This window comes from Tiliqua scincoides, chromosome 1 (assembly GCF_035046505.1).
Source record: "Tiliqua scincoides isolate rTilSci1 chromosome 1, rTilSci1.hap2, whole genome shotgun sequence".
Taxonomy (NCBI): domain Eukaryota; kingdom Metazoa; phylum Chordata; class Lepidosauria; order Squamata; family Scincidae; genus Tiliqua; species Tiliqua scincoides.
This window is the reverse complement of record NC_089821.1, coordinates 79,241,145-79,267,746: the sequence shown is the minus strand read 5'-3', so window position 1 is coordinate 79,267,746 and position 26,602 is coordinate 79,241,145. Positions and strand designations below refer to the sequence as shown.

The 26,602-nt window shown below is 41.9% G+C and overlaps 1 protein-coding gene across 9 annotated transcripts in view; it reads left to right on the top strand.

The window, feature by feature from the left end:
* SEMA5B (semaphorin 5B) overlaps positions 1-26,602 on the top strand; it is a 443,759-nt gene that overhangs the window by 315,737 nt on the left and 101,420 nt on the right. For all 9 annotated transcript variants that reach the window (XM_066611786.1, XM_066611789.1, XM_066611780.1 and 6 more), the window contains 4 exons: positions 6,479-6,541; positions 14,752-14,850; positions 17,730-17,943; positions 19,995-20,280. In XM_066611786.1, the coding sequence (XP_066467883.1) occupies positions 6,479-6,541; positions 14,752-14,850; positions 17,730-17,943; positions 19,995-20,280 (662 nt within the window). The remainder of the gene's footprint in view (positions 1-6,478; positions 6,542-14,751; positions 14,851-17,729; positions 17,944-19,994; positions 20,281-26,602) is intronic.

Below are 26,602 nucleotides of genomic sequence, written 5' to 3'. Positions count from 1 at the left end.
AGAACCTGGCTTTTAGTCAGCTCATTGGACTGTGAAACCCACCTGGAGCAGGAACTTCAGGGGCTCCCAATCCTACAGGTGAAACCAGGCTAACACCCACAGGTTATAAAAAGTAGTGTGATGGATCACTTCCTTTGTTAATTTGCATATGGTCAATATCAGGAGCTTTTATGCTTCGTTGGGTCTTGCCTGCCCATCTTGGTAAGTCTGGGTGCAAGTACCAAGAACAGTGTAAGTAGGGTAGGGGAAGTACCCAGATAAATTGTGTCAGATTTTTTTTTTAAATTTATCACTTGCTTTTTAACCCTTTTGCCAACCTTTGCTCCCATTTTTTCTTATTTTTGCTGATATATTGGTATGTTTTTCTTACTCCTTACGTCTTTCTCTCAACTCCTTTACTACATATTTTGCAGATCTTTAATAAACTCCATATGTTTTAACTGTTTTACCTGCATGATTTCAGTTCCTAGACCACCCACATTCTGCTACTGTTTAATTTTAAGGGGACTCTCTGTATTTGAGGGCCCCCTGTTAACCTGAACCAGAGGTTTTTTCCAGAGCAACCTCTTTTTTGACTGGGTTCTCTGACTTTGGGTTGTTGCAGAGGTCTTTCCCATTTAAAATTGTGACATGGGGAGGGGGAATTAGGTGCTGTTTGCTAACTGCTATGCATTGTGTCTTATTGTCTATCTAAACTTACATCTTGGCCTTAAATAAAATGGGTGTTTGTGGTAATGAAATCATCATCACATTTTAAACATTATTTCTGTATGCTTGAGGGCTAGAATTTGAAGCAAGCCTTTCAAGCTTGGATTCTGATGGACCTGACAAACCTTTCCACCCATTGATTAAACAGACGGTGAAATGAACTTGTCAAAAGTTTTGGTACATAATATGTTGTGATGTTTCAGTAGATCTGCAGGAACCCAAAAAGAAGCACACCAGTGTAATATGTCTTCTTGGAAAAACCTAAAGATACTAAAGCTGGGAGGGGAAAGATAGTGGCTATAGAAAAGAGTTACTGAACATCAATGAATGTTTCCAGGAGGTGACTTTGAATTTGAAGGAGAAGCTTAGAATATCATGCTAGTGCTGTGTGGAGGAGACACTGCAAAACTCTGAAAGAGAACTGTGGAATTGTGTCAGTTTGTGTTAGATTGTGATTAGGGTCAAGGTTCCCAAGGGCCTCCTTTACCAACAGCATTAATATTCCCCTTGAGTAACAGGGTTTCTCAACCTTTGGCTATTTCCTTCACAACATACCTGAGGCATGTTCAGAGGCCTAGTAAAACATAACTTGCCCTTACTTTCTACTTAATTGCCCTCTTGACTGTAATTAAAGTTGAATTGACTAATGGAACAGTCACCAGCAACATGTTCCCATATTTTTCTCTCTTGTCAAGGGTTTCTATTATCTCTACAATGATTGGGTTACTTGTTAGGTTAAAGCAACTTAAGAATAGTATTGCTCGCACATAATTTTGGGTATACTGTACCCTGATATGAATTTAGTAGTGTGGAAAAATCAGATTTTTGTACAGAACTTCTCTCCCTTTCATGTGTGCAATTCCCAGGGAAACCAGGGTGTTTACCTTCTGAACTGTATTGATTGCAAATGTAAGCAATTTTTTTCATGTATCATTTTGTTCTGTCAAGTGTTGTCAAGCGAAGCTAGGAGAGTAGTGGACAATGCAACTCCTGGGTGTTCCTGAAAAGGAAAGAGAAACCATCACATGTCTAGAGGTTGTTAGTGTGGGGTTTGTTTTCAGTTTTAGCTTGTCAAAAATTGATCTGAGGTCAGAAAATATCACAGCTTGCTGGCAACAGAGATGGATATGTGCGTTTTATGTTCTTTTTTTTTCTTTTTTCATTTTCTGCTTCAAAAGAGGAGTTGAGGTAGAACATTGTCTCTTCAGTGTGGCATGAGGGTGCTTCTGTCTTCTTTAAATTTAGGGAAATCTTATTCCCTGGATAGAATCATGGTCTCACTGGGTCTGCTCCTTCCTAAATTGCATCTCCCATAAGATCCTTGTGGGTAGGGGGGACCCTTTATAATAATATCTGTGATAATAGCACATATTTTTCAAGTAAGATGGACATGTTAGGATGAATAGATTTGGTATAAATGCAGAGAGGGACTTGTTACCCATTTCTCCAGTTTTCACTGAACTAGAAATTTAAGTATGGAGTAAGCTAGGGCCAGTGTCACCCATTTCAACAGGAAGCCAGTGGAACTGCATAATCAAGGCAATTCTCAAGCTCTGAACTACCGCAGACACCCGCCTATAAGTCGACCTCACAGATAATCATGGAATTTTCTATGACCCTCGGATAAGTCAGGGGTTAAACTTAGGGGGGCGTTAGACTATAGTTTTGTCTGATTTTACCCGAGGCCAGATCCTGAAAAATAATCTACCACTAATTGTTACCTAAGAACTGTAGTCTCTAATTTATTAAAAACACAGTAAAAGATCATAAGATACATTTTTATTCTTTTTAAATTTCTGGTCTTCACCACCTTTTTGTAAACACTATCAGAGTAAGTGCACTGTAAACAACATACCAGTGGTTCCCAACCTGGTATTCACGTACTCCCAGGGACACTCAACAGGACCTTTAGGGGTACTTGAAAAAGAATGGAATAATGGCAGAAAAAGGCAGGCCATGCTCCAGAATGCACGACCTAGAAAGGAGGTAGCTAGTTGGCTGTGAAAGCCCCACCAATAGCTAGTTTTTGGTCATCAATTAATGTATGAACCAGTGATTGAAAACCAGCACAATAAAAAAGCTGAAACATAATATGGAAAGTGATCGATCACCCAGAATTTCTCAGCACACTTCTGGTGCAAAACAGTGCAAAGGCAGAGTCTGCTGTTCTTCAAACAGATGAAAAGAGAAAATATGTGATGAATACATGAAGTCTGGGCTTTCATATGGAGGAGATGAGGCCTTGTCTTACTAATTACAAACATTTTGCTAATAGGAAGGGTACAATTTATGGAAATGGGCTGCCAAGGGATATGCAAGTGAAACGGGTTGAACCATGAATCAAATCCACCTTTAAGGTGTCTGGTGTGTTTAGCCAGAAGCTCTACATACAACATATAACACATAACTGGAAGTGTGCAATTCAATTCACAGCAGAGAGATGCAGCAGCATATATTTGCAGCTGTTTTTACTCAGAAGTAGACCCACTGCTTTCCATGGGTGTTATTCTGAAGTCAGGGTGCACTGAATTGTAGCCTGGGAAGGAGGGTCCCATCCTGGTGTTTCCAAAAACAGACTTGCTTTGCAAGCATTTACCAAGCAGAACTAGAACCAGGCTGCAGCAGAAGGAAGGAGATTAAAAGATGAACTTTGGCTGGAATGTCCCAGTTGCCGTAGAAAGGATCTCTGCCCTGCCTGCCTGCTGCCTGCCTGCCGCTTGAGAAAGGAAACTGTTCAGAGTTGAAAGGCTCTGCCTGGATTGACCCGGAGATCAGGCCAAGTGAGAATTGGATCTTGATTACTGGGCAAAAATTTCACGTACTATACATGATTATCTACGGTAATCAGCTACTTACCTGTAGTACTTGGGGACTAATATCAGTGCCTGCTCCCTAATTCAGTAGCATATGTTGCTTCTTACATCTCAAGGTTACTAGCACAGTGATGAGTCGAAATGGAAAGGTGCTGTATGTACTTATATTCAGGTTAGGTTCAATTTCAGAGTTTTCATCGGAGATTACAAGGAACTCTGATATGCAGTGACTGAACATAGCAGTATAACATGTTATCTTGTTATACTGCTTGTTATACTGCTCTTGTTATCTGGTGTGCTCCCTGGGGCATTTGGTGGGCCGCTGTGAGATACAGGAAGCTGGACTAGATGGGCCTATGGCCTGATCCAGTGGGGCTGTTCTTATGTTCTTATGTTCAGGTCATCAAGTGATATCTGCCATAATTATGTGAGTGATGTAATGTGCTCTAAGTGAGCACCTATACCACTGTGAAATTGGCAGGACTAGTTCTTAGGTTATCTCTTGTGCATATCTTTGTGCATATCTTGTGCCTATCTAAGAGGCACTATAGCAAGTGAAATTGGGATGGCCATGGAGAACGCAGTTCGTGCATAGCTTTCAGATGGGGCTGTCTATGAACATGTCGTTCCTAATTTAAAAGTTTGTTGTTGCCCTTGCTTTGATTGTCAAATGCTGAAGGAAGGAAGAACTTCCTTGTGAGATACTGTTATCCAATGGAATCTGTCCCTGATCTCTGTTTCTTAAATGCATAAGATCACATATGCACACAGGCATCCCTACCTTTTCTACTCTCTGCAACAGCTTCTCCTCTCTTGTGGTCTTCCCCATCAATCACCCGTTGTGTATTTATATCATTCACCAGCTAGCCACAAACTCTGCAAATATATTTCCCATAGTTCTGCCAAAGAAAATGCTCTAGGGAGGCTTATAATATGCATTCATTCATTTCTCACTGGTTTAAAATGTAGTGATGCCAGGTCCAATTTGAGGATGTTTTTACATTATCAAGCAGTGCAAAAATGTATTTTCCTTTTTACTCCACCAGGTCCCTTTGAGATTATTATTCAACATTGTGATATCTTATGAGTACAGCCAGTCTAAAACAGTTTTAATTTTTCATGGCTGGCAGTGTTTCTAAAAAAAGGGCTGAAAGCAGTGTTGTGTGTTTTTATTCCAAATTAATATTTTATTCAATTTTAAAGCATTTTTATCAAGTGTAATCACTGTCATATAGGTGGTATATACAGGTGTGCCCTCTTATCCAGCAGGGGTTCCATTCCAGAATTCAGCGGATAGCTGAAACTTCAGAGGGGTTTCTGAGTTCAGCAGAGGCTACAGACATGTGTTTATGGCCTCTGCCGGGCTCAGATTGAGCTCAGCAGCTCAAAACACCAGAAGTCACATTTTAAATACCTTATAAGAACATTAAGAACAATATTTTTGGAGTGGACTTTGTTCACTTCTGCAGTTCTATTCGCTCCTCAAGATAAATAAATAAGAGTGGCTAATAGAAGCTCTGACAGCTAGCATTATGTCATGGGTATAGTGTTGGACTTGCATCAGGAAGACCAGTTGTCAAATCCCTGTTGGCGCTGAACTTCATTAGAAGTTATTTTGGGCCTGTCATTTTTTCTCAGCCTAACATACCTCACAGGGTTGTTCTGAGGAGAAAAAAGTGAGATAACCCCATGTATATCATTCCAAGCTTGGGAAAAAGGAAGGAATATTTAAGTAAATATTTCAATTCATAATGCAACTTAAAGTACTTGTAAAATTAAAGCAAGAAAGTGAAAGTCTCATATTTGTTTCAGACTGTGATCTCATGGCAAGCCACAAAACGTGCAGAGTATAATGGGCTTCCCCAAGTACTTTATTATGAGAGAGGTGTTTGTTCTCTCTCATGGCTTGTGCCTCTGGTTGAGTGTTGTGTTCTTCACATGGCTCCATTTGAACCTTTAACATGTTACAGCTTGCCCCCTTATCCACAATGGTTCTGTTCCAGACCCCCCCCCCCCCACACACACACAAGTAAGTGAAACCACACATACAGGTGAAAGTCCCCTGCCTCTGGAGCCAAAGGAGCTTCATTTCTCTTGCCTTTGGAAGATCTTCTGAGCCCAGCAGAGGCCACTCACATCCGTCTAGGGCTTCTGCTGGGCTCAGACGGACTCTTAGAGTCAAAAGCACATGACTACCAGTTTTTTTAAAAGTCGAAAGTGACATTTTTAATGCCATATAAGGCATTGGAAAGCTTGGGGAAGCCCTCTGGAGGGGGCGCACGCAGGGGAGCACACGTTGGGGGCCCCACAGACCTGCAGATAAGTGAACCCGCTGATACAAGGTCCGCAGATACTGGGGCTGCCCTGTATACTCAGTTTGCTAATTCTGTGTGAGATAATTGGTTGAACGTGAACGGGTTCAAATTACTTTACAGTGCAACCCTAGATATGTTTGCCCAGACATAATTCTCATTGAATTAAGTAGGACTTACTCTCAGGAAATGTAAATAGGCTTGCAGCTTTAAATGGCTAGCAAATCATTTACCTATACTTACCCTGATTTAGGACTCAACTTGAAATCACACTGAATTTTCAAAACATTATCCAGCTCCAAAATTTTCGCAAATGTGAAGTTGTTTGGAAAGTATCTGTTATTAGAGCTAGTTAATCCTGAAATTTAATGCTGTTGGAATTTGTAAGGAAATTAAAAGTTGTTCCTCCTTCCACCATGTGTTTATGTGTTGGTTGCATCAGCCTCTGGGGGGGGGGGGAGGTGATCTTTTTACCAATTGCCTTTTTCTTTGGACTCGGAAAGAAAGATATGAACAATGGGAGAATCTGCTGCAAATTGGTAATCAAATATTGCTTTGAGACATTCCCCTAATTCTCCAAATGATGGTTGGCCAAAAAAGAATAGTTCATAGTATTGATCTGACTTGTCTGTTTTGATTCTCCAGGCAACAGAATGGGGCTCAGATGAAGACACCAGGAGATCCTGCCAGAGTAAAGGAAAAACTGAGGTATGTTTCCATTCTACCTCTCCTTGGATACAAACTATAGATTTAAACCCCGTATAAATACTCATAGTGAGATATTTGGTGTCATGTTTCAATTTTGTTGGTGCCACCATGATAAATACATTATGTATATAGAACATTGCTGCTTATTAGGTAATTAGGGGAGTAATCCTAAGAGCTCCCGAGTGTTGTGAAAGTGCCATAAAGCACTTGCCACCTTTGTTGGACAGAGGCCATCCCGAGCCCCGTTGGGCCGACAGAGGAGGAAAGCCTGCGCCAGCCGAGTCAGGCCGGCGCAGAGGTCTGGGGGTGTGTGTGGAAGGGCGAGCAGAGGTGGGGGTGGGTGATGGGCAGGCAGGTGAGTGGGGGGGGGCAAAGCCAGGATCCAGCATTTGTGCCGCTTCCTAACCTCCATCCCAAGCATCCTGGGGCAGCTTCAGACTGCTTGGATCTGCGCCACCTCTTGAAATGGCGCAGATCCAGGTAGCTCCACTGGGACTGCTGTGGCGTTACCCAGGGTAAGGGTGATTCCCCTCGTCCTAGGCTGAGCCGCTTTCAAGGATCAAGAATGGATCCCAAGGGAAGGGAAGTTGATCTTCCTTTTGTCTTAGAACATAACTTGAGAAATACGCTATAGAGAGAAAGAACAATGGGTCAGCATTTAACTCTTTTAGTGCTTCTGTTTCCAAATGCTTGGGCGTCCTCTTGCTCTTTCACTGGGGAAAGAAGTACCAGTCCTTTCTTTCTTCCCTAAAAATGTTTTGTAAGCCGTACAGCAATAACAAGCCTTGCAGGCATTAAAAACAAACAAGAGACAGAAAATCATTAGCAAATCCTGTTTGGTATCTTCTGCATGCCAAGAGAAGACAGCTTGGCTGGGCAAAACTGATTAATGAAATTGTTTGTCTAAAGAAATAAATATAAATATCCAAGAGCGTGTTAATAATAGTGCTTTGTAGCCTGCAAGGTGTTCAATGAAAATTAGGACAGACGGCAGCAAATATATTAAAATTGTCTCCTTGCACTCTGGAAAAAAATTTCTTTGAAAAGACGGCGTAGAGGCAAGTCTTTTCTTTTTTCCTCCAGTGGTTGGAGATCTCCAAACAAAGTCAATCAGTTATATTGCTTTCTTAAGGTGCTATTGGAAAAAACATAGGCTATTGTTCATCAAAAACTATAGTGTGGGACACAGGGAGCCCATTGAAAGTAACTGCCTGGCCTGTTATAGAAAGGCCTGAGTTTAAACCTTTCCTGGTCCATCAAACTTCATTCATGCAAGCAGAAGAGAATGGTTGTATGTATAACTTTCCTCTCACCCACCCTGTGCTTCTTTTCATGTTTTCTGTATCTTTTGCATAATATCTTGTGTATAATTTTTTGTCTTTTGCATAAGAGTGCTTAAGAGAACACAAACCCTATCATTACCAGTTACTGCATTGTCTGTCACAAACCTACTCATCTTGAGGATCATTAGTTGCTGTTTTATAGGACATACTTCGTAATGTGATTTTGAGAACTTTGATTTTTTTTTTTTTAGTATTTTGCAATAATGGAAGAAGCTTCTAAGGGGGCTTTGGGGAAGGAAGTTTACACACTTTGGGTCCAATCCTGTTCAGCTTTCCAGCGCTAATGCAGCCATGCCAATTGGGTGTATGTTGCATCCTGTGGTGGTGGCGTGGGGCAGTCATGATGGCTTCCTTAAAGTAAAGGAACATTTGTTCCCTCACCTCAGGGCTGCATCAGTGCTGGAAAGTTGGCTAGACCCTTTGCGTGGCATTTTCATCATCAGTCGATAATATACATCTCCTCGGATCACAGGAAAGGGGTGGATATGAGTGAGTGAGTGAAATAAATCATTTTGGGGGTAACTGAATGAGTCTTCCTGAGACTAGTGAAAATGGCCTGATTTTCTTCATCTCCCTTTTCTTCAGTGCAGTAATAATAAAAAATGTTAACATGTTAACTTTTTTTTATCACTGGATTGAAGTAAAGGGAGATGAATTAGCATGCCAATGCAGTTGAGCTGTGGATTACTGCCATGTAAACACCACACTTGTACCTGGTATTGGCAACCTTCAGTCTCGAAAGACTATGGTATCGCGCTCTGAAAGGTGGTTCTGGCACAGCGTCTAGTGTGGCTGAAAAGGCCAATCCGGGAGTGACAATCCCTTCCACACCGGGAGCAAGTGCAGTCTGTCCCTGGTCTGTCTCCCTGACTATGGGCCTTCCTTCTTTGCCTCTTCGCCTCAGACTGTTGGCAAAGTGTCTCTTCAAACTGGGAAAGGCCATGCTGCACAGCCTGCCTCCAAGCAGGCCGCTCAGAGGCCAGGGTTTCCCACTTGTTGAGGTCCATCCCTAAGGCCTTCAGATCCCTCTTGCAGATGTCCTTGTATCGCAGCTGTGGTCTACCTGTAGGGCGCTTTCCTTGCACGAGTTCTCCATAGAGGAGATCCTTTGGGATCCGGCCATCATCCATTCTCACGACATGACCAAGCCAACGCAGGCGTCTCTGTTTCAGCAGTGAATACATGCTAGGGATTCCAGCATGTTCCAGGACTGTGTTGTTAGGAACTTTGTCCTGCCAGGTGATGCCGAGGATGCGTCGGAGGCAGCGCATGTGGAAAGCGCTCAGTTTCCTCTCCTGTTGTGAGCGGAGAGTCCATGACTCGCTGCAGTACAGAAGTGTACTCAGGACGCAAGCTCTGTAGACCTGGATCTTGGTATGTTCCGTCAGCTTCTTGTTGGACCAGACTCTCTTTGTGAGTCTGGAAAACGTGGTAGCTGCTTTACCGATGCGCTTGTTTAGCTCGGTATCGAGAGAATGAGTGTCGGAGATCGTTGAGCCAAGGTACACAAAGTCATGGACAACCTCCAGTTCATGCTCAGAGATTGTAATGCAGGGAGGTGAGTCCACATCCTGAACCATGACCTGTGTTTTCTTCAGGCTGATTGTACCCATATAATTCACATTATGAAGGGCACAATCCAGACTGAGAGAGTGGCCAGCGAAGGCCCTCTCTGCCAACCTAGGAATGTCTTGTATGTGCTGTAAAGCATGTTTGTGTCTCTAGAGCTGGCTGGGCTGGAACAGAGGCCTGAGCTGGCCCATGGACACCGAATTCACTCCCAGACTGTGTAAATTTGCACCATACCAGGCGGGCTGGTGCAGGGGGTGGGAGAGGGTGTTGGAAGGATGTTCTTGGGGTGGGGAGAGAACTTTTATGGGTAGGGAGGGTGGGCCGGGAGGCAGATCAGGCCTGGGATGGGGTGAGCAGGCCATATCCCAACCCCCACTTCTGATCCGATCAGCCTTACACGAGCTTCATGGATTTGTGCCAGTGATTTCAGTAGTCCCGTAGGAGTGACTGAGAAGTTACTCATGGTAAAGGGAAAAGTATCCCCTTGCCCTCCAGCCACCTCCTATGCTGGATAAAATACAGGCTAATACAGGTTAGCATTGGGCTGTTAATATACCATCTATGTGTTACCCAGCTCTGGCAAATTTTCCACAGCTAGTGTCACTGTTAAGTAATTTTTTCTCTCTTGTGAAACCCCTTACATGCATTTGGTCTATTAGTTTGATGGTTTTTAAGGGCTCTCCTAGAGATGATAATATATTTATGTGCTATCTCTTCTCCTTTATTTCAGTTTTTTTTTTTGAAACTGCTGATGTTTTTATTAAGCTACTTTGTGAGCCTCTTGAAGCCTTTTGAATGGAAAGGAGGGATGGCAGCATTATAAATAAATAAGTGAAACACAGATTATACAGTATATGATGGTGCTTAAAACACACAACTGGAAATAATTTGCTAGAGCACTATATGTGTATAAGTAGAGCACTATATATGTATAATTATCGTTTGATATGCACTTAGGCAAGTAAAATCTTATCCAACTCAGTGTAGAACAAAAATCTCAATATATTGTAAAATAAGGCTAAAAGCCCATTTACTAATTGTAACACAGTTATAAATAGAATCTGTCAACAAGCATTAACAAAGAGCCAAGAGAAGAAGCCATTCACTAATATCTACAGGTATCTGGTAATCTTCCTGTTTCAATAGAAGCCCCTTCTTCATATACCTCTTCTATGGCCGATAGATTATTTTAATACTCTGGAGTTGTCCTGAGACTTCCAGTCAGTAAAACCAGGTTAACCTCAATCAGCCTGGCTCCTTTCCGTCATCAGTCAGCAACTTCAGCTCACATACTTGCTCCTTCACTAGGTCTCATTAGCTGAATAATGGCTCTTTTATTTCCGTGAAATCTGCTGTGAAATATATTAAATTAGACCATGAGCCACCTCAGACCTTTTTAAAGAGAAAGACAGGATGTCTGTATTTTAAATAAATAAGTCAAACTTGAGCTGCACAGTATAAGAATATGACATTATGGACTGCAACTCTTCAACCTTCAGGTGGAGATTTTCATTTTGTATTACTCCCCCCAAACTCTCTGTGGACAGTGTGCAGGCACATCTGGGAGAGAGCTGTGTCAAGCCTTGCTCAACTCTGATGAGTTCACTCTCTTACAATGTAGTCGAGGGAAAGTTGGAAGGGTGAGATCTCAGATGTCGGCCCAAAGCACTGAGACCTTCAGTTCTCAAGATTCCATTTGATAGTTGCACATACAATAACCCACAGATGATCTGTTTCTGAAAGATTATGTGCTGCATCTCCACAGCTGAAGCCTTTCTTGAAGGCTGAGAGGCATTTCAAATCTGATCTTCGTTGTATCTGATCAAGACGTAATGAAACTGAAAAAGCAAGGCACGTGATGCATCTCCAAGGAACATTGTGGTCTTGACACGTTCATTCCGAGTGCTCCCCAGGCCAGCTATGGCAGTTCAGATTGCGATATCTGCTCAATAGAGTCTCTTAGCATCCTTGATAAAATGCGTCCCCAAACAGCAAGCACATATGGTGCCTCGTTTGTAGGTAACGCTGGTATCATTTGTTATAGACAGCCTTTCAACGAGTAGATTTCCATATCAAAAATGAAAGGAAATAGCTTTGTCTAGGACTGACGAAAGTCTCTTTCTTTCCCTCCCAGGTGCTTTGGAGTGATTTTGCACTGTTGAAATGTGCAAATGAAGTCTTTGGGGAAATGTTCAGCATTGTACAGGGCTCTGAGATGAGAAGTGGGAAACAGAATTTTAGCTCAATACAAGAAGCAGGGGCTGCGGCTGCAGACTTGCCAGTGGCCAATTATAATCTTGGGAGAATGACAAGGAAAGGCAATGGGAACAACTCAGATTTTGTGCATTGAGCAAGTTATTTTTTTTTCAGAGTAGGTTTGAATCTTATCCCTTTCCAGAGTAGCCACATCAATTGCAATATACAGTCAGTAGTTGTTCAGAGCTGCAGTATAACGTATGAATTTTTATCTGTAACTGCAAACCATGGCAGCAATCAATCAAATTGACTCTGTCTGTCTGTCTGTCTGTCTGTCTGTCTGTCTGTCTGTCTGTCTGTCTCTCTCTCTCTCTCTCTCTCTCTCTCTCTCTCTCTCTCTCTCTGAGAGATTAGAGCAGTTGTTCCCAAACTTTTTTGACCATCAGCCCCCTTGACCTACTGGGCCATTGGCCAAAACTCTCCCTTAGGGCTATAATCTTATACATTGTATAGGGCAGCAAATTTTTCACAAGAATTCCATGGTTCCCCTGTTTGTTTTCCATGGCTCCCCAGGATTAGAGCACTGGGAAAGGAGGTGGAGCAGTTGTTTTGCCAAGCCACCTAATTTAGCTACAGATAGTAGATTATGGAGAATAACATTCATTCCAAGAAGTTAACGTGTGACCTTGGCATCTGTGGGATTGATAAGAAACAATGGTCATCCCTTGCCACTTACGCAGCCTATGGGAGTATTTCCCTTGGCACAACACATGGGCTGTCCCAGTTTGTGGCAGCCCAATCATCTTCAAAGTTTTGCAGCAATGTTCATATTGTTTGAATTTAGCTGATTTTAAGTGTTCTAGTTCAGTGTTTAGGAGAGTGAAAAGGACAATCAAACTAAGGGATTGATCATCATGAATGAAATGTACTGAATTTTTGTTTCAGATGATTGGGTCATATATTGTCCCAGCACAGTTCGCCAATAATCTAATTAAGTTTTATAGAATGTATCACACATGGACTATTAGTTTTACGAAATTGCATTTTACAGCATTACTTGGTGCTGATTATAATGAAATCTTTTGCAGACTTATTGTACTGTCTTTAAACGTATCTTTTATACACTGCAACCAACACATTTTCAACTCAAAAGTACTACTTTTTCTTGACCTCAACAAGGCAGGATTTAAGCCCTTGACAGACTGCATAAGTGAAGTCAGTCATCCTGCCATGTGTGACCGCAGCATGCACTGGGAACAAAGGGGAAGTTGAGACCTTTTATTCCACAGACACCTGTTGTAGGGGTTGGAAATTTGGCTCTGAGACAATGCACTAAAGGAGCCATTTTCAGCCACTGTGCTGTGGCACACTGGTGTGCCGCGAATGGTCCCCAGGTGTGCCGTGGGAATTTGGGAGAGGGTCATTTATCAATAGGACCATTGGGGGATGTGAGCTCCCACAGACAGCACAGTGTACCTCGTCAGTTGTCAAAAAGCTGATGGTGTGCCTTGACCATTTTAGTGCCTTGCCAGTGTGCCACGAGATGAAAAAGGTTGAAAATCACTGCACTAAAGGGACAGGCTATCTTGGAACTCATTCTTTTACTCTCTGTCTAAGCCCTTGGAACATGAAGGGAGAAACTACCTATGTTTAGTAGCTTTAGCTTCTTACCTTGACAATGCAAAGTCAGGACAATTGGCGAGCATCTGGCAAACACATCTAGCTGGTCTGTGTTCAACCTGGTGTGCCTCAAGTTACGTAAATTGAATTTATGTAGGGCAGAGACTTTGGCCCTTACATGTTCTGTGCATCACGTAGCACATTGTTGGCTCTAAGTAATCTTACATTGTGTTAATAGTAGTAGGCAGTTTAACCTGCTGTGTATTCCATGTGCCTTTGTAATTTCAAAACTTTCGTTAAGTTCGTGAAAGCAAATGCCTGGAGTTCAATGCATCTTTCATGTTATATATGCCTGCAGTGTTATTTGCTGGTCACTCCTAGGATAATGGTCTAGAGCAGTGGTACTCAAACTTTGAGGGAGCTTTACTCCCTCAGTAAGTCTTTGTGGGGGAGGGGCTAGGGCAGCAATGTGATCCCCAGGATTGAGCTGCTAAGGGGGGACAAGGGGGGTGCTTGTCACTTACTTTTAAAAGGCAGGGCTGCAGGAGGTGCGGGGAGCCCTGCACAGCCCTGCACAGCGCTCCCCAAGGCTTGGAACTTTCACTGAAAGCGGGTGCAAAGCGCCTCCTGCAAAATGGAAGTGCTTTGCACCCGCTTTCAGTGAAAGTTCCAAGCCTTAGGTAGCGCTGCGCAGGGCTCCCCGCACCTCCTGCAGCCTGCTGCAGCCCTGCCTTCTAAAAGTAAGTGACAAGCACCCCCCCTCGCCCCCCCCAAACGGACACGATCCTGGGGATCGCTTCCCTACCTCTCCCCTTCCCCCACCCCTTAAAGGGACAGGGGAACCTTCATCATCATCATCATCATCATCATCATCATCATCATCATCATCATCATCATTATTATTATTATTATTATTATTATTATTATTATTATTATTAACTTAATTTCTACCCCGCTTTTCTTCCCGAGGGACTCAAGGCAGCTGCCGTTTACACCTTTACACTTTACCTTTACACTATTTACAACCTTTAAGCTTCACATTGCATCAACCACTATTTACCATTTACAACCTTTACACTAGCGACCCACCAGTTTGAGAACCACTAGTCTAGAGAAGTCTGATGCATAACACTATCATCTTTGAGTATAACATACCTTAATCATATCAGTTTTCAGTTAAAGGTGGATTTATACCTTTTGTGTTTGATTTCTAAAATCAGAGGTCTCAGTTCAGTTCAGTTCTGTCTGGAAATTACGTTTGGTAACCTGAAAGCGTTTTCTGTTAATCCTGCATATGTATGGCTTGGTTGTACTTTCTTTGTGAGAGATACACTGAATGTGTTTCAGAGATGTACTTTACCTTTTTTAGGATTAAAGCATGACATCAAAATTAGGTTGTCGAGCTAAGCCCCAGTGAGCTTCAACTCACGTGAAGTTTGACCTCCACTTACTACCATGTATTTTCTTTTTTTCTTTCAGGAGGAGTGCCAGAACTATGTTCGGGTTCTCATTGTTTATGGCAAAAAGGTTTTCACTTGTGGCACTAATGCCTTTTCACCAGTATGTTCCAGCAGACAGGTAAACTGGGCCGCTCCTCTTTTCGGATGGATCAGAGTGGGATGATGATGAATTGTAGGGGAACAACATGGTTTTAAAAGGGACTATATAGAAACCTTTTTAGGTTCATCAGACTAGGAATAGTCAGCCAAAGATAACTGAGGCAAAGGCGATTGATTCTAAATGGCAAGTGTTTACAGGAGCAGTAACTGGATGGTAGTACAGGTCCAACCTTGCTATACGCGGATTTTTTATACACTGATTTGACTCAACACGAATAGTCACTGCAAATGAGAAGGAATGTGCTGATCCCTGGAGAAGGGGGAAAATGCATCCCTTTAAAATCAGTTTAAAAAACTGAACAGTCCTTTAACAATAGCCTCCTTAATGAGAGAGAGAGGGCAGCTGGCTGACAATCCATCAATCCTTCTCTTTCCAGGAAACCCCTCCCTTCCCCCTGAGCAGGTGAAAGAAAGGTGATCACTTTGCATTGGTGAAGGGAGGGACTGAGTGAAGTGCCTTTGTAAGCGCTTGGAGGAGGACTGATTGATGGATTGTCTTCTTAATGACTCTCATCTTACATCACAAAGGTCAGCAAGACTGTTTTTAAATCACCTGAGCAAAGAAATTTGTTTTTTAAATTGATTTGCTGAGTGCGTTTTTTGCCATCCATGTGAATGCTTGGAAGGGAAACCATGCGAATAATGAGGCTCAACCTGTAATTTCGGTGAAGTAAGAGCTCTGCTTTGTTCTGTGGGGAAAGCTGGACATTTTTCACCTATCTTAGAGGTTCTCAAACTGGGGGGTTACAGTGCCCCAGCATGAGGACCTTTACCTTTATACCTTTAAAAGGCGGGGAGGGTGGATTGTAGCAACGCAGTCCCCAACATCATGCCGCTGTTGGGGGGGGGGTTGCAAAGGCTTTCTTTTACTTAAATGATGCAGCAGCAGGCTTCTAGGGATGAAGGGAGCCCCATGGGCTTCCCAAGTCACAGAGAATGGGAACAAATCGATGGTAAGGCCACACCTGGAGTATTGTGTCCAGTTCTGGTCGCCGCATCTCAAAAAGGACATAGTGGAAATGGAAAAGGTGCAAAAGAGAGCAACTAAGATTATTACTGGGCTGGGGCACCTTCCTTATGAGGAGAGGCTACGGCGTTTCGGCCTCTGCAACCTAGAAAAGAGATGCCTGAGGGGGGATATGATTGAGACATACAAAATTATGCATGGGAAGGATAAAGTGGATAGAGAGATGCACTTTACACACTCACGTAATACCAGAACCAGGGGATATCCACTAAAAGAGTGTTGGGAGGGTTAGGACAGACAAAAGAAAATATTTCTTTACTCAGCGTGTGGTCGGTCTGTGGAACTCCTTGCCGCAGGATGTGGTGATGGCATCTGGCCTGGATGCCTTTAAAAGGGGATTGGACAAGTTTCTGGAGGAAAAATCCATTTCGGGTTACAAGCCATGATGCGTATGTGCAACCTCCTGATTTTAGAAATGGGGCATGACAGAATGCCAGTGCAGGGGAGGGCACCAGGATGCTTGTCTCTTGTTATCTGGTGTGCTCCCTGGGGCATTTGGTGGGCCGCTGTGAGATACTGTGTGGGCCGCTGTGAGTTGAAGCTGGACTAGATGGGCCTGTGGCCTGATCCAGTGGGGCTGTTCTTATGTTCTTACGTTCTTAAAATAACAATCGCAACCCACTTCTGGTTTGTGATCGCGAAACCGGAAGTGGGTCACAATTGTTATTTTCACACTCTCTACAGCTTGGGGAGCCCTGTGGAGATTTCCACAGGGCTCCCTGTAACCCTGGGAGCCTGCTGCTGACTGCTGTAATAAAAGAAAGTCCCTGGCCCCCTCGACAGCGGCATGATCCTGGGGATTGCATCACTGTATTACCCTCTTCCCTGCTAAGACTTACTTTGGGAGTTTTACTCCCAAGAAGTTTGAAAACCCCTGACCTCTAGATATGTACACAAAAGAATAACTTTGCAAATTATTATTGAGGGGATGGTTGCGGAATCCCAGACTTCCTTCACTCGCTTCAGTCATGTGCATTTTTTTCTGACCTTCTCTTGCCTTGAAAAGCCAGTAGCACTTGAAGAAAGAAGGGAGTATACGCTGACCACATGGCACGGCACTGTTTTTCTGAGTCTGCCAGTCCTGGGAACTGGAGACACCACCTGCAACTAGGCATCTGGCAAATTGCAAGCCTGGTTAGTTTCAGGGAATGCATAAAATTAAGAAATTATCACTTAGGATTTAAGTGCATGTTGAAAATGGCTCTTGTAAATGGTGGCATCTAAAGTCCATTAGGCTAGCTATTATGACTAAGTGGATGCACCATTCTGGAGAGATGCATTATGCTTATGTGAAATCATGTAGAAGTGAGGAAGAATTTGGTGAAACTTAGTCATTATATTGTAGTTTATCTAAGCTAAAGGAGAAGAGCTAGAATGCTGAACACATGGAAAGAAAGTAGATAGCTCACGGAGGTGGAATGCTTCTAGTGGACATGGGCAGAGAACCAGAGTGCAGACTTCTTGGTCAATTGGAAATCAGTGCACTTTGGAGCAGATAAAGCTCCAGCATTACTACTGCAGAACTGTAATACTAAGTAAAACTCTTGCTGCCCAATCTCCCTGAAGCTTATGATTCGTATGGTTTTAAGTGTCTTGAGGACAACACACCTTGCAAAGAACTGTTGTGTGCTTTACCATTCTGGATCAGTATGAGCTCTTTTCACCAGTGCATTGAGAATCATCCAGTCAGTTTAATCTACATATGTGTGAAATGTTATATAGTGCACAATGTATTGCTTGGTCAATGTCAAAATTTTCCCATCTCCTTTTCTCCTTCTTTCCCCACTTTCCCCCCATTTTTAAAAATACAGGTAGGAAATCTTAGCAAAATAATTGAGAGAATAAACGGGGTGGCTCGCTGCCCTTATGACCCCCGGCACAACTCGACAGCTGTGATCACATCGCAGGGAGAGCTATATGCTGCCACTGTCATTGATTTCTCTGGACGGGATCCCGCTATTTACCGCAGCCTTGGAAATGTCCCGCCTCTGAGGACAGCACAATACAATTCCAAGTGGCTTAATGGTAAGAATACTCTCTAAGAAAGCGTTAACACTAGCTGGAGAATATTGGGATAGTACTTCGTTTTCTCTTTCCGCTTGGGTCTGAAGAGACCCCTTGGTGACTAGGTGGCCTTCTGGGAGGTAAGTAAAATTATTTGTACGTAAATCTCCCCGGCCATCTTGTCCTGCACCCCCTTTACCATAACAAGTAGTGCTTGATCCATTGGCATTGCTGCATATGAAAGACTGCTGGGGGAGAGGATTAGGCTTTTCAATAAAATGTCCCCTTGGCTCACTGTTTGCTCACCCAGCAGAACCCCTCCAGGCCCAGTGTATGTGTGCTATTTGTGCTGTTGGAATTAGTCAGTATCAACTGCATGTATGTGCAGGGCCAGGTGCATGTGCTGCATCCTACAGTGGGGAGGGGCAGACAATGGCCTCCTTAACCTAAGGGAACATTTGTTCCTTTACCTCAGGGCTGCATGGCGGCTGCTGGAAAGTTGGATAGGACTGGTCCACTTTCTGTGTACAGTTTTTCCTGGACTGCATACCTGCTCTAAAGCATTGGCTAGTAAGCTTACTTTCAAGGAGATGTCTCCATTTGCGCATGCATGGAGACATGTAAAACAATGGAAAAGGACAGAATTACAGTGGAGAAGTTTATCAGAGTGGCAAAGTGAACTAATTTTAAAAAGCTTTATTTTAAATGATGATTGGTAGCACAAATGCTTATCTATTTCTTCACTAAGTTCTTTTTATCTGTTCTGAGGAAAGAACTGAAGTTCAGTTCCTGGATGAGCATGCAAGAATGATTAGCTATCATCTGTGAACTTGGCGTACACTTAATCCTATTACCACTCTTGCCAGGTCTCAATATTTGGCTCTGGTTGGATAACACTGTGCTTGTGTAAAACACAGGGGACATCTGTGAGTCACAAGGACGTAAGAACAGACATACTGCAGCATATCACTAGTCCCTTTTATCCAGGAACTTCTATCTGACAGTGACCCTTATTAGATTCTATAGTTGACAGTCATAGGAAACTGATAGAAAGTGCAATTGACTGTAATTTAATCACAGCATCAATTAGCCCATCCCTTAAGACACCCTTAATGTGAAGATGGCTGCTTTGTCCTTTTTAGTCAATAGCAATTGATGGCCCTACTCTTTCCTTTTTTTTTTGAAATTAGTTTTATTAGTGACTATAACCACAGCTCAAAGGGCCAAAGTAGTCAGCAGATGATGTAGTCGAACTGCTTTTCACAGTCCAATCTTATGTAACTCCCTACATGGTGATGCAGCGGTGCCAACATAGCTTCTGCTGTATCCTGTGGAGGAGTTTTGGCATGCTGAGGCCTCCGCAGGGGGCCTCAGTTCTGCACCAGCTCTATAGATGTCCATCAGCACTGTTGCTTTTGTGACAGATGTAAAGGGTTTTATGCCCTGGCATTTTATGTTCTAGTAGTGTAAGGCCCGTTAGATTGGGCCGTAAGTTGTATACCACTTCACACTGCAGGTGGGGAATCAAATGACTGGATGTTCGTCCATTTTTAAAATGACATCTTCCTTCCCACTGAAGAGTAGGATTACCTACCAGCCATATGAAATGATGTTTCAACAGTTCTGCCACCTAAGCATTGGTTCATGCCAAAGTCATTGATGTGCTACATGAGAAACTTGTACATTAAACTATCTGTTCAACTTGTATGTTTACATGTGCCTATGTACTAGTTAATTAATTAACTTTATTTGCAAATTAATGTGTGAACTGACTTCATCGGAGAGCGTTGTATCTAGTGGAGTACCTAGGCAATATGGAAGTTCTATCTTTGATGCTTCATCTGGGATACTTCTTTTTTACATGTAATCCAACTCTTGATGATGAATGTTCTTATGTGGACCAGTTCATAAAGTGCTTCTGTTCTTTAGATGTTGAGGAAAAAAGAGTGTTTGTCTCTTTCTCAGATCATACATGAATTCTGTCCCTTCCATTTATCTTCTTTTCAAATGTCACTTTTTCTATGGAAATCACACTGCTTTGTGGCTTACTTTTTCATTTTTTTCCCCTCCAGAACCCAACTTCATTGCTGCCTACGACATTGGTTTGTTCACTTACTTCTTTTTCCGTGAGAACGCCGTTGAACATGACTGTGGAAAAACAGTCTATTCTCGCGTGGCAAGGGTTTGCAAAAATGATATCGGAGGGCGATTTTTGTTGGAGGATACATGGACAACATTCATGAAAGCTCGACTGAACTGTTCCCGCTCTGGAGAAATTCCGTTCTACTACAATGAACTGCAAAGCACTTTTTATCTTCCTGAACAAGATTTGATCTATGGAGTGTTCACTACCAATGTGTGAGTTTTATTGTTTCTTTTGCTCCCTATTCTGTGAGTCACTTAACTCCTTTTTTCTCTCATAATTGTATTTGCTTTTTATGTGTAGGGGACAGAAGTGGGGTAAAGAGACTATGTAGGATCCCATAAATTCAAAGAAGCAGAACATCATTTCAGTATTCAATGGGAAAAAAACTGAACTCTACTTCAGAGGAATAGAATAATAATAATTATTATTATTATATTATAATTATAATTATTAACATTATTAACAACAACTTGGTATTTATATACCACCTTTCTGGTCCTTAGATTATTCTTCTGACTTTATTCAAGGGGGTTTACATAGGCGTTTCTAAATCCCTCAAGGGTATTTTTACAATCATAGAAGGTTCCCTCTTTCAAGAACCACACAACATTTCAGATGGATCTTCCTGGTCTGGTCTCACTTCTGGCCTCCAGTTGCCTCCCACACAGGCCGACAAGCAGCTCCTTATTCATCTCTCACATGCAGGGCAGCCAAGACACTTCTTCGCTCACACCAAAGAGCAGATGGAATAACTCAGCTCGGCTTGTCAGCTGCTTCAAGGTCTCGCCGTTCAAGGAGCTGCTGGTGGCGCCAAACTGGCGACCTTCCAATGTTATCTTTGGACTAACGGAGACTCTACCCTCTAGACCAGACCTCCTGCCCAATGTTTCTGTTGGTTGAAATGGTTGCTCCTTTAGAATCCTGTTTTACAAATAGGTCAATACCTCTGATCATTAAAGTGATCACTACTTCTGATCATACTTGGTGGGTGGAAGGGTAAGACAGATGGAATTTATTTTCTGCCTTCCACTTTGTCGTTGCTTTTTACCACTATCCCAATGGTGGTATCTTCCTGAAAGATCCAGTGGCTGTTGCAGCAATCCCATTCAGTCTTGGAAACCCCTGTCTTGATCAAGATTACTCCAGAGACAAGCAGAGGATGCGTGTTAAATTGAACTGAGAGAAAAAAGGAAAAATTCTTCCTCCCTAATGTATGCATCAGTGAGGTTCTTTGCAAGTTACCATATGATCCAACTGCTGCTTCCAGCCCATTCAATCTGAGAACTCTCTGACTCTTGTGAAGAGTGGTGGTCCCCTCCATCAGCTACATTGCTGGCTACCTGCTTCTTCCCAATAAACTATAAATACTTGTAGAATGTTTGTATTTGCTTTGAAGGCCTGAGTGGAATCAACCCATCTCCATGCAGAGTGTAAGGATTTTAAAGGGTGACTGAGTGACTTCCCTGCCATCCACAAACTAGCCAACCTTTGATTAATGACTTTATGCTAGCATGAACTAAAGGAAAGTAAAATCATTTGGGGTTACTATTTAGATATTAATCATGTAACTTTTAATGGGGGAGAGGAGGAAACTGGCATCCACACCAAGTTTGTTTTTTTTTCCCTGACTCCAACCCCCTCAATCCTTAGCACCTATGCTGTTATGTTATGCTATGTCTCTGGATAATGATTTTTACACATAAAAAGTTATTAATTATAATAGCTCTTTTGAGTCCCAAGAGTAGCTCTACCTTTTAGGCAAATTTTACCCTTTACCCAAGTTAGCAAATGTAAAATAAGCAAAGCTATACACTTGTAAACTAAAAAACTAAAATCAGATAATGTAAACTCAACTAATTATAAAGCAAAATGGTTATATGGTTTCTAATTTCATGTTATATATCCTTTATTTTTGAGCTACAGCTCCCACTCACAGCAGAGTTTGTGTTATTAACATTAGCTCATTTGTCCTTCTAAATACAGGCAACATATTAAAACCAGTCCAGAAAAAGATAGTCAGTGTGCCTTAGTGCATATATCTAAGGGCTAGCCAGTGCTCTTTAAACTAGATGCAAGCCTATTCTTTCAAAAAGGACTGGGAGACAGTGCCCCAAAGTCCTTAAAAGAAAGGAGTTCAGCACCAGTGTCAGACCATATATTCTAGGAGATAAACCTCAAGAGGTGATAAGACAATCATAGTGTTTATTGTAAATGCACTCCAATTTCTTATTATTTCTAACATAGCATTCTAACATTCTAAAATTTCTAACATATTTCATAAATGGCACACGTTAAAGGCTGTAGTTGCATTTCCAGAAAGAAAAAAATTTAAGTACTGCCTCTGATAGAGTATATATAACATTCAGTACACATAAGATTTTTAATAAGCAACAACAATGGATTTGCAAATAATATTTTTCTTTAATACCTTTTGAGGTCACTTCCTTGGTTGTTTTTTTTTGGGGGGGGGAGTGTTTTGTTTTTTGGTGCCTTCTTTATTCCAGTCCCAAAAGAGGTGTTTCTCTGTTACAATATTTTGGTAAATTTTTATTTCTGATATTCAGAACTTTCAGAAAACCTTTAGGTTGACATCATATGCACAGTTTCTTGAAAATAACATTCCACTGATCCTGATGGAACCAAACAGGAAATGACACATTATTAACATTCTTTAACATCTGCTCACAGGCCTGATCCTTTTCTAATTTGCTGCCCTATGCTCTTACCTGATTAGTTTTTATCTGACTACTGTTTTTATGATATGTTTTTATCTGCTTTTAAATTATGTTTTTAACTTGTTTTAACCTTGCTTGTAAGCTGCCTTGAGTCCCTTTGGGGAGAAAGGCGGGGTAAAAATAAAGTATAATAATAATAATAATAATAATAATAATAATAATAATAATAACTGTATAAAGAAGGACCCTGAATATTTTTTTATTATTAAAAGCTATCTTAGGAGACTCTGATTTGGAGGGAGAGAATTCAATTTTCCCTATTGATGGTTTTCTGCTTGCTGTTTCACTGCTTTGCTGCTTTGCCCCATGAGGGGTTCCAGGTGCCTATTTAAAAGGGTAGTTATGCATTTGGACAACACGTGGGGAAATGTAACTGTGTGTGGGGAATGGAGTAAAGGTGGATCTTTGGGGGGGGGAAGGCATTGGGTGGGGAAAGGGATTAGTGGTTCCTACATTTTCAGTTGCTGTTCTGCTCAAAATCGCAAACTTCCAAAGATGGTTTAAATTCCCCCCCCCCATTGGGTAACAGCTCTTACCCCCCAAAATTGAAAGGGTTTTGCTAAAATGTTTTGCATGTAATATATATTTTGCTACTTAACATTGAAGTAAACATGTGTACTTGTTTAAACATGTGTAAACAAGAGTATTGGGCTCTTGGTTATAGTCTTGATTGCAGCTTTTGAATGTTTCTAGGCTATAAGAATTAATTTTGGTGCTTTAGACTGAATTATGAAAAGAAAATCTGATTAGTTACTATGCAGGACATTGCTGTCTAGACATCAGATTATGAAGCCTTCCTACTTTAATCATCTGAATTAGCCACTTGTTGAGAAGAGGATTTCTTAAAAGTAGTAATTATCTGGAAAAACCGTTCTCGGTTAAGCAGCTCATGGTTTCACCTTTGGCAGAATTGAGGAATTGTCACCAGGCAATTGGTTCCAGTGATATGCCAAGGCTAGTAATTCCTGCGTATGAAAGCAACATACTTGTGTTTGCAGTGAGAACCATAAACTTATGCAACATCATAATTCCTTGTCTGTGAAAATAACCTCCATGGAAATAAAAATTACAACATTCATTTGTTTTAAACTGTGATATTGTATGAACTCCTGGGTGGGGCATTGCAGGGCTCTTGAAAGTTGACTGCCTGCGTGATACTTATGAATGCTGGTTGACCCCCCCCCCCCAGCATGTAGTCCATGCCTAACTGGACTCTGTGGCAGCAGACTGGTGACATTAAATATGAGCCTGCTGAAATGCATTGGGAGTCCATTTAAATTATAAAACAAGAGTACGGTCAGAAAGTTGAACCCTTCCACTGTTTTTCTCCCACAACTGCCCAAGGGCAACTTAGGGAAGGGACTGAAGGATAAAGAGTGGCAAGTAAGAGGGGAACTTTTTAATTGTAACCTGAAATCCTTGCATATCCTGTGATTGGAGTAGACTGCAAGATAAGGATCTGACATTGTAATGTGTGATTTAGTCATAGCATTTAGAGATTTTGGTCTTGTAGGCAGATACTCCTGGATGGGTTGATGTCACTGATTGAACTCCGAGGTAGATCTCACAGTGTGAATCTTTTATCCATGACTTAAGCTAGAAGAGCAGTGCTCCTGTATTGTATCTTCTATCAGGAAACATATTATGTCTCCCAAAATGTCTTTAGCAGGAAATACATGAGGTACTGTATTCTATCGCATGTATAGAATATAGAATATATAGGTGTTCTGATATTCTATTGTATATCAAATACTGGTAGACTTCTGTCGGGAAACAACTTCATACCTGTTTGCCATCCCTTTACACAAGTCATTGGGGGGGGGGGGAAGGCGACCTGAGACTTCAAACCCATTAATCTTATCTATCCCAACAACAGTAATCATTCCATAAAATGTTATTTAAGGAAACCAAAATAAGTGTTCTGAACATCTGAAGATTGCCTAGTTAAGAGTTGACAGAGAAATTTTGGTGGCTATTTAGACAAGAGCAGTTAGCACTGTTGTAAAAAAAAAAAATAAGGAAAAATAGCTTCTGTGTTAAGACAGCAAATTTCTTCATCTGTCAATCTGCCAAAGAAATGAATGAGAAAAAATTTAGTGTGACACTGTTGCTACTAATAGCTCTTAGCCTTATCTCTGACTTTCTTTCTAAGCCCGCTGACTATCTATAACAGTATACAATGCTGAGACTTGCAGAGCCAGATTAAAGAACACTGAAAACTGTATTTGGCATATGTCTTCCTGAAAAAGCATGCTTTTTCTGTCATTTTAGGTAAGAGACCTGCTCAAAGATAGCTAGGAGAAAGAGGGTTTAGGCTGTAGGTCTTAACTCTAGCATTAGCACAGCTAAAAAAGTTCTTCCACTTGCTGTATCTGCTGGCCCTCAAAGAAATAATTCCATGTACTGTATATGTTCTGCTCTTCAGCAGAGGTGAATGCACTCACTTGCTCTTCTCTGGACCATATTCATTCCTGCCCCTGAAGCCTTTGGCAGTCCATTGACCACTCTGTCGCTCACATTGACCAGACTATCAGAATTTCAGATTCTTCCAGTAAGAAACAGGGCATTGGTTTCTTTCCTTGTGAGGACGGACCAATAGTAACACAGCCCAAACCTATCCAACACTGGTGCAGCGGGGTTGCCAGATCCATGCTGTATCCAGCAGTGGAACTGAGCAGACGGGAGGTCTCTTCAGGGTAAGGGAACAAATGTTCCCTCAGCACAAATGTGTTGAGTCACAGCTTGTTCAGTGGAGCTACTCGGGTCCGTGCCAGCTAAATCACTGGGACAGAACCAAGAAGCCCCATGTAGGGCTTTCAGGGCTAGAACAGGTGTTAGGATGTAGTGGAGACCTCCTCCGCAGTCCGTGCCCCCTCCCAGACCTGAACCACCCCCTCCCTACCCTCCCCATGCCCCAAAATACTCTTCCCATGCCCCTCCCCCATCTGGTGCAGCAATTTTGTGCCCCGGCGGCCATCAGGCTGGATTGGCATCCGCGGGATGGCCTTCCCATCAGTGCCCCTTCCAACCCAGGTATCGAAAAGCACCATATAGCACTTTTACAACACCCAATGCTGGTGCTTACTATGCATAGGATTGGGCTGACCATATTCAATATAGTTTTAATGTTCAAAGCTCCTTGAATGAATTATTGCAATAGTTCATACAACAACTCTGCATGATAGATCGAGAACATTTCCTCCATTGCAGATGGGAGGGGAGGCATGCTGAGACTGAGGGACATGTTTATAACAGGCCATTTAGTTCATAGCTGAATCAAAATTTAAGCCAAAATATTTTGTAGCTTGCATGCTTAGCCAATACAATAAACCATCTCTTAACAGATTTGCTACTGTGTTCTAAACTACAATTAAAAAAAAAAAACTCAGCAGAAAAGAGGGTGGTTATATTCCTAATGAGGACCCAGTAAGGGTTCCAATTTGACTTTACTTAACTTTTTGAGTTTAATCTTTAATCCAGCCCAGGTGTTTTATAAAGAATATGCATTAATCAGTATCAGTGTAAAATCTAATGTGTTTTTCCTCCATTTCACCCCATAACTATTTAGACTGCTGTCTTGTTAGTAATGAGTCAGAAGCAAAAAGAAGGGAACAAATATGCAATTATTTCTTCTCTTTTCTTTCTACTTCATGAGAGAAAAGCACATTATGTAACTTCTGTAGCATTGAATAGACAAATTATTATTGATAATAGCTAAACTTAGATCAAATAGTGGCTTTCTGCTATGACACAGTGTTCTTTCAAGTATTCAAAGGAGGGAAAATGTTCCAGTTTGTCA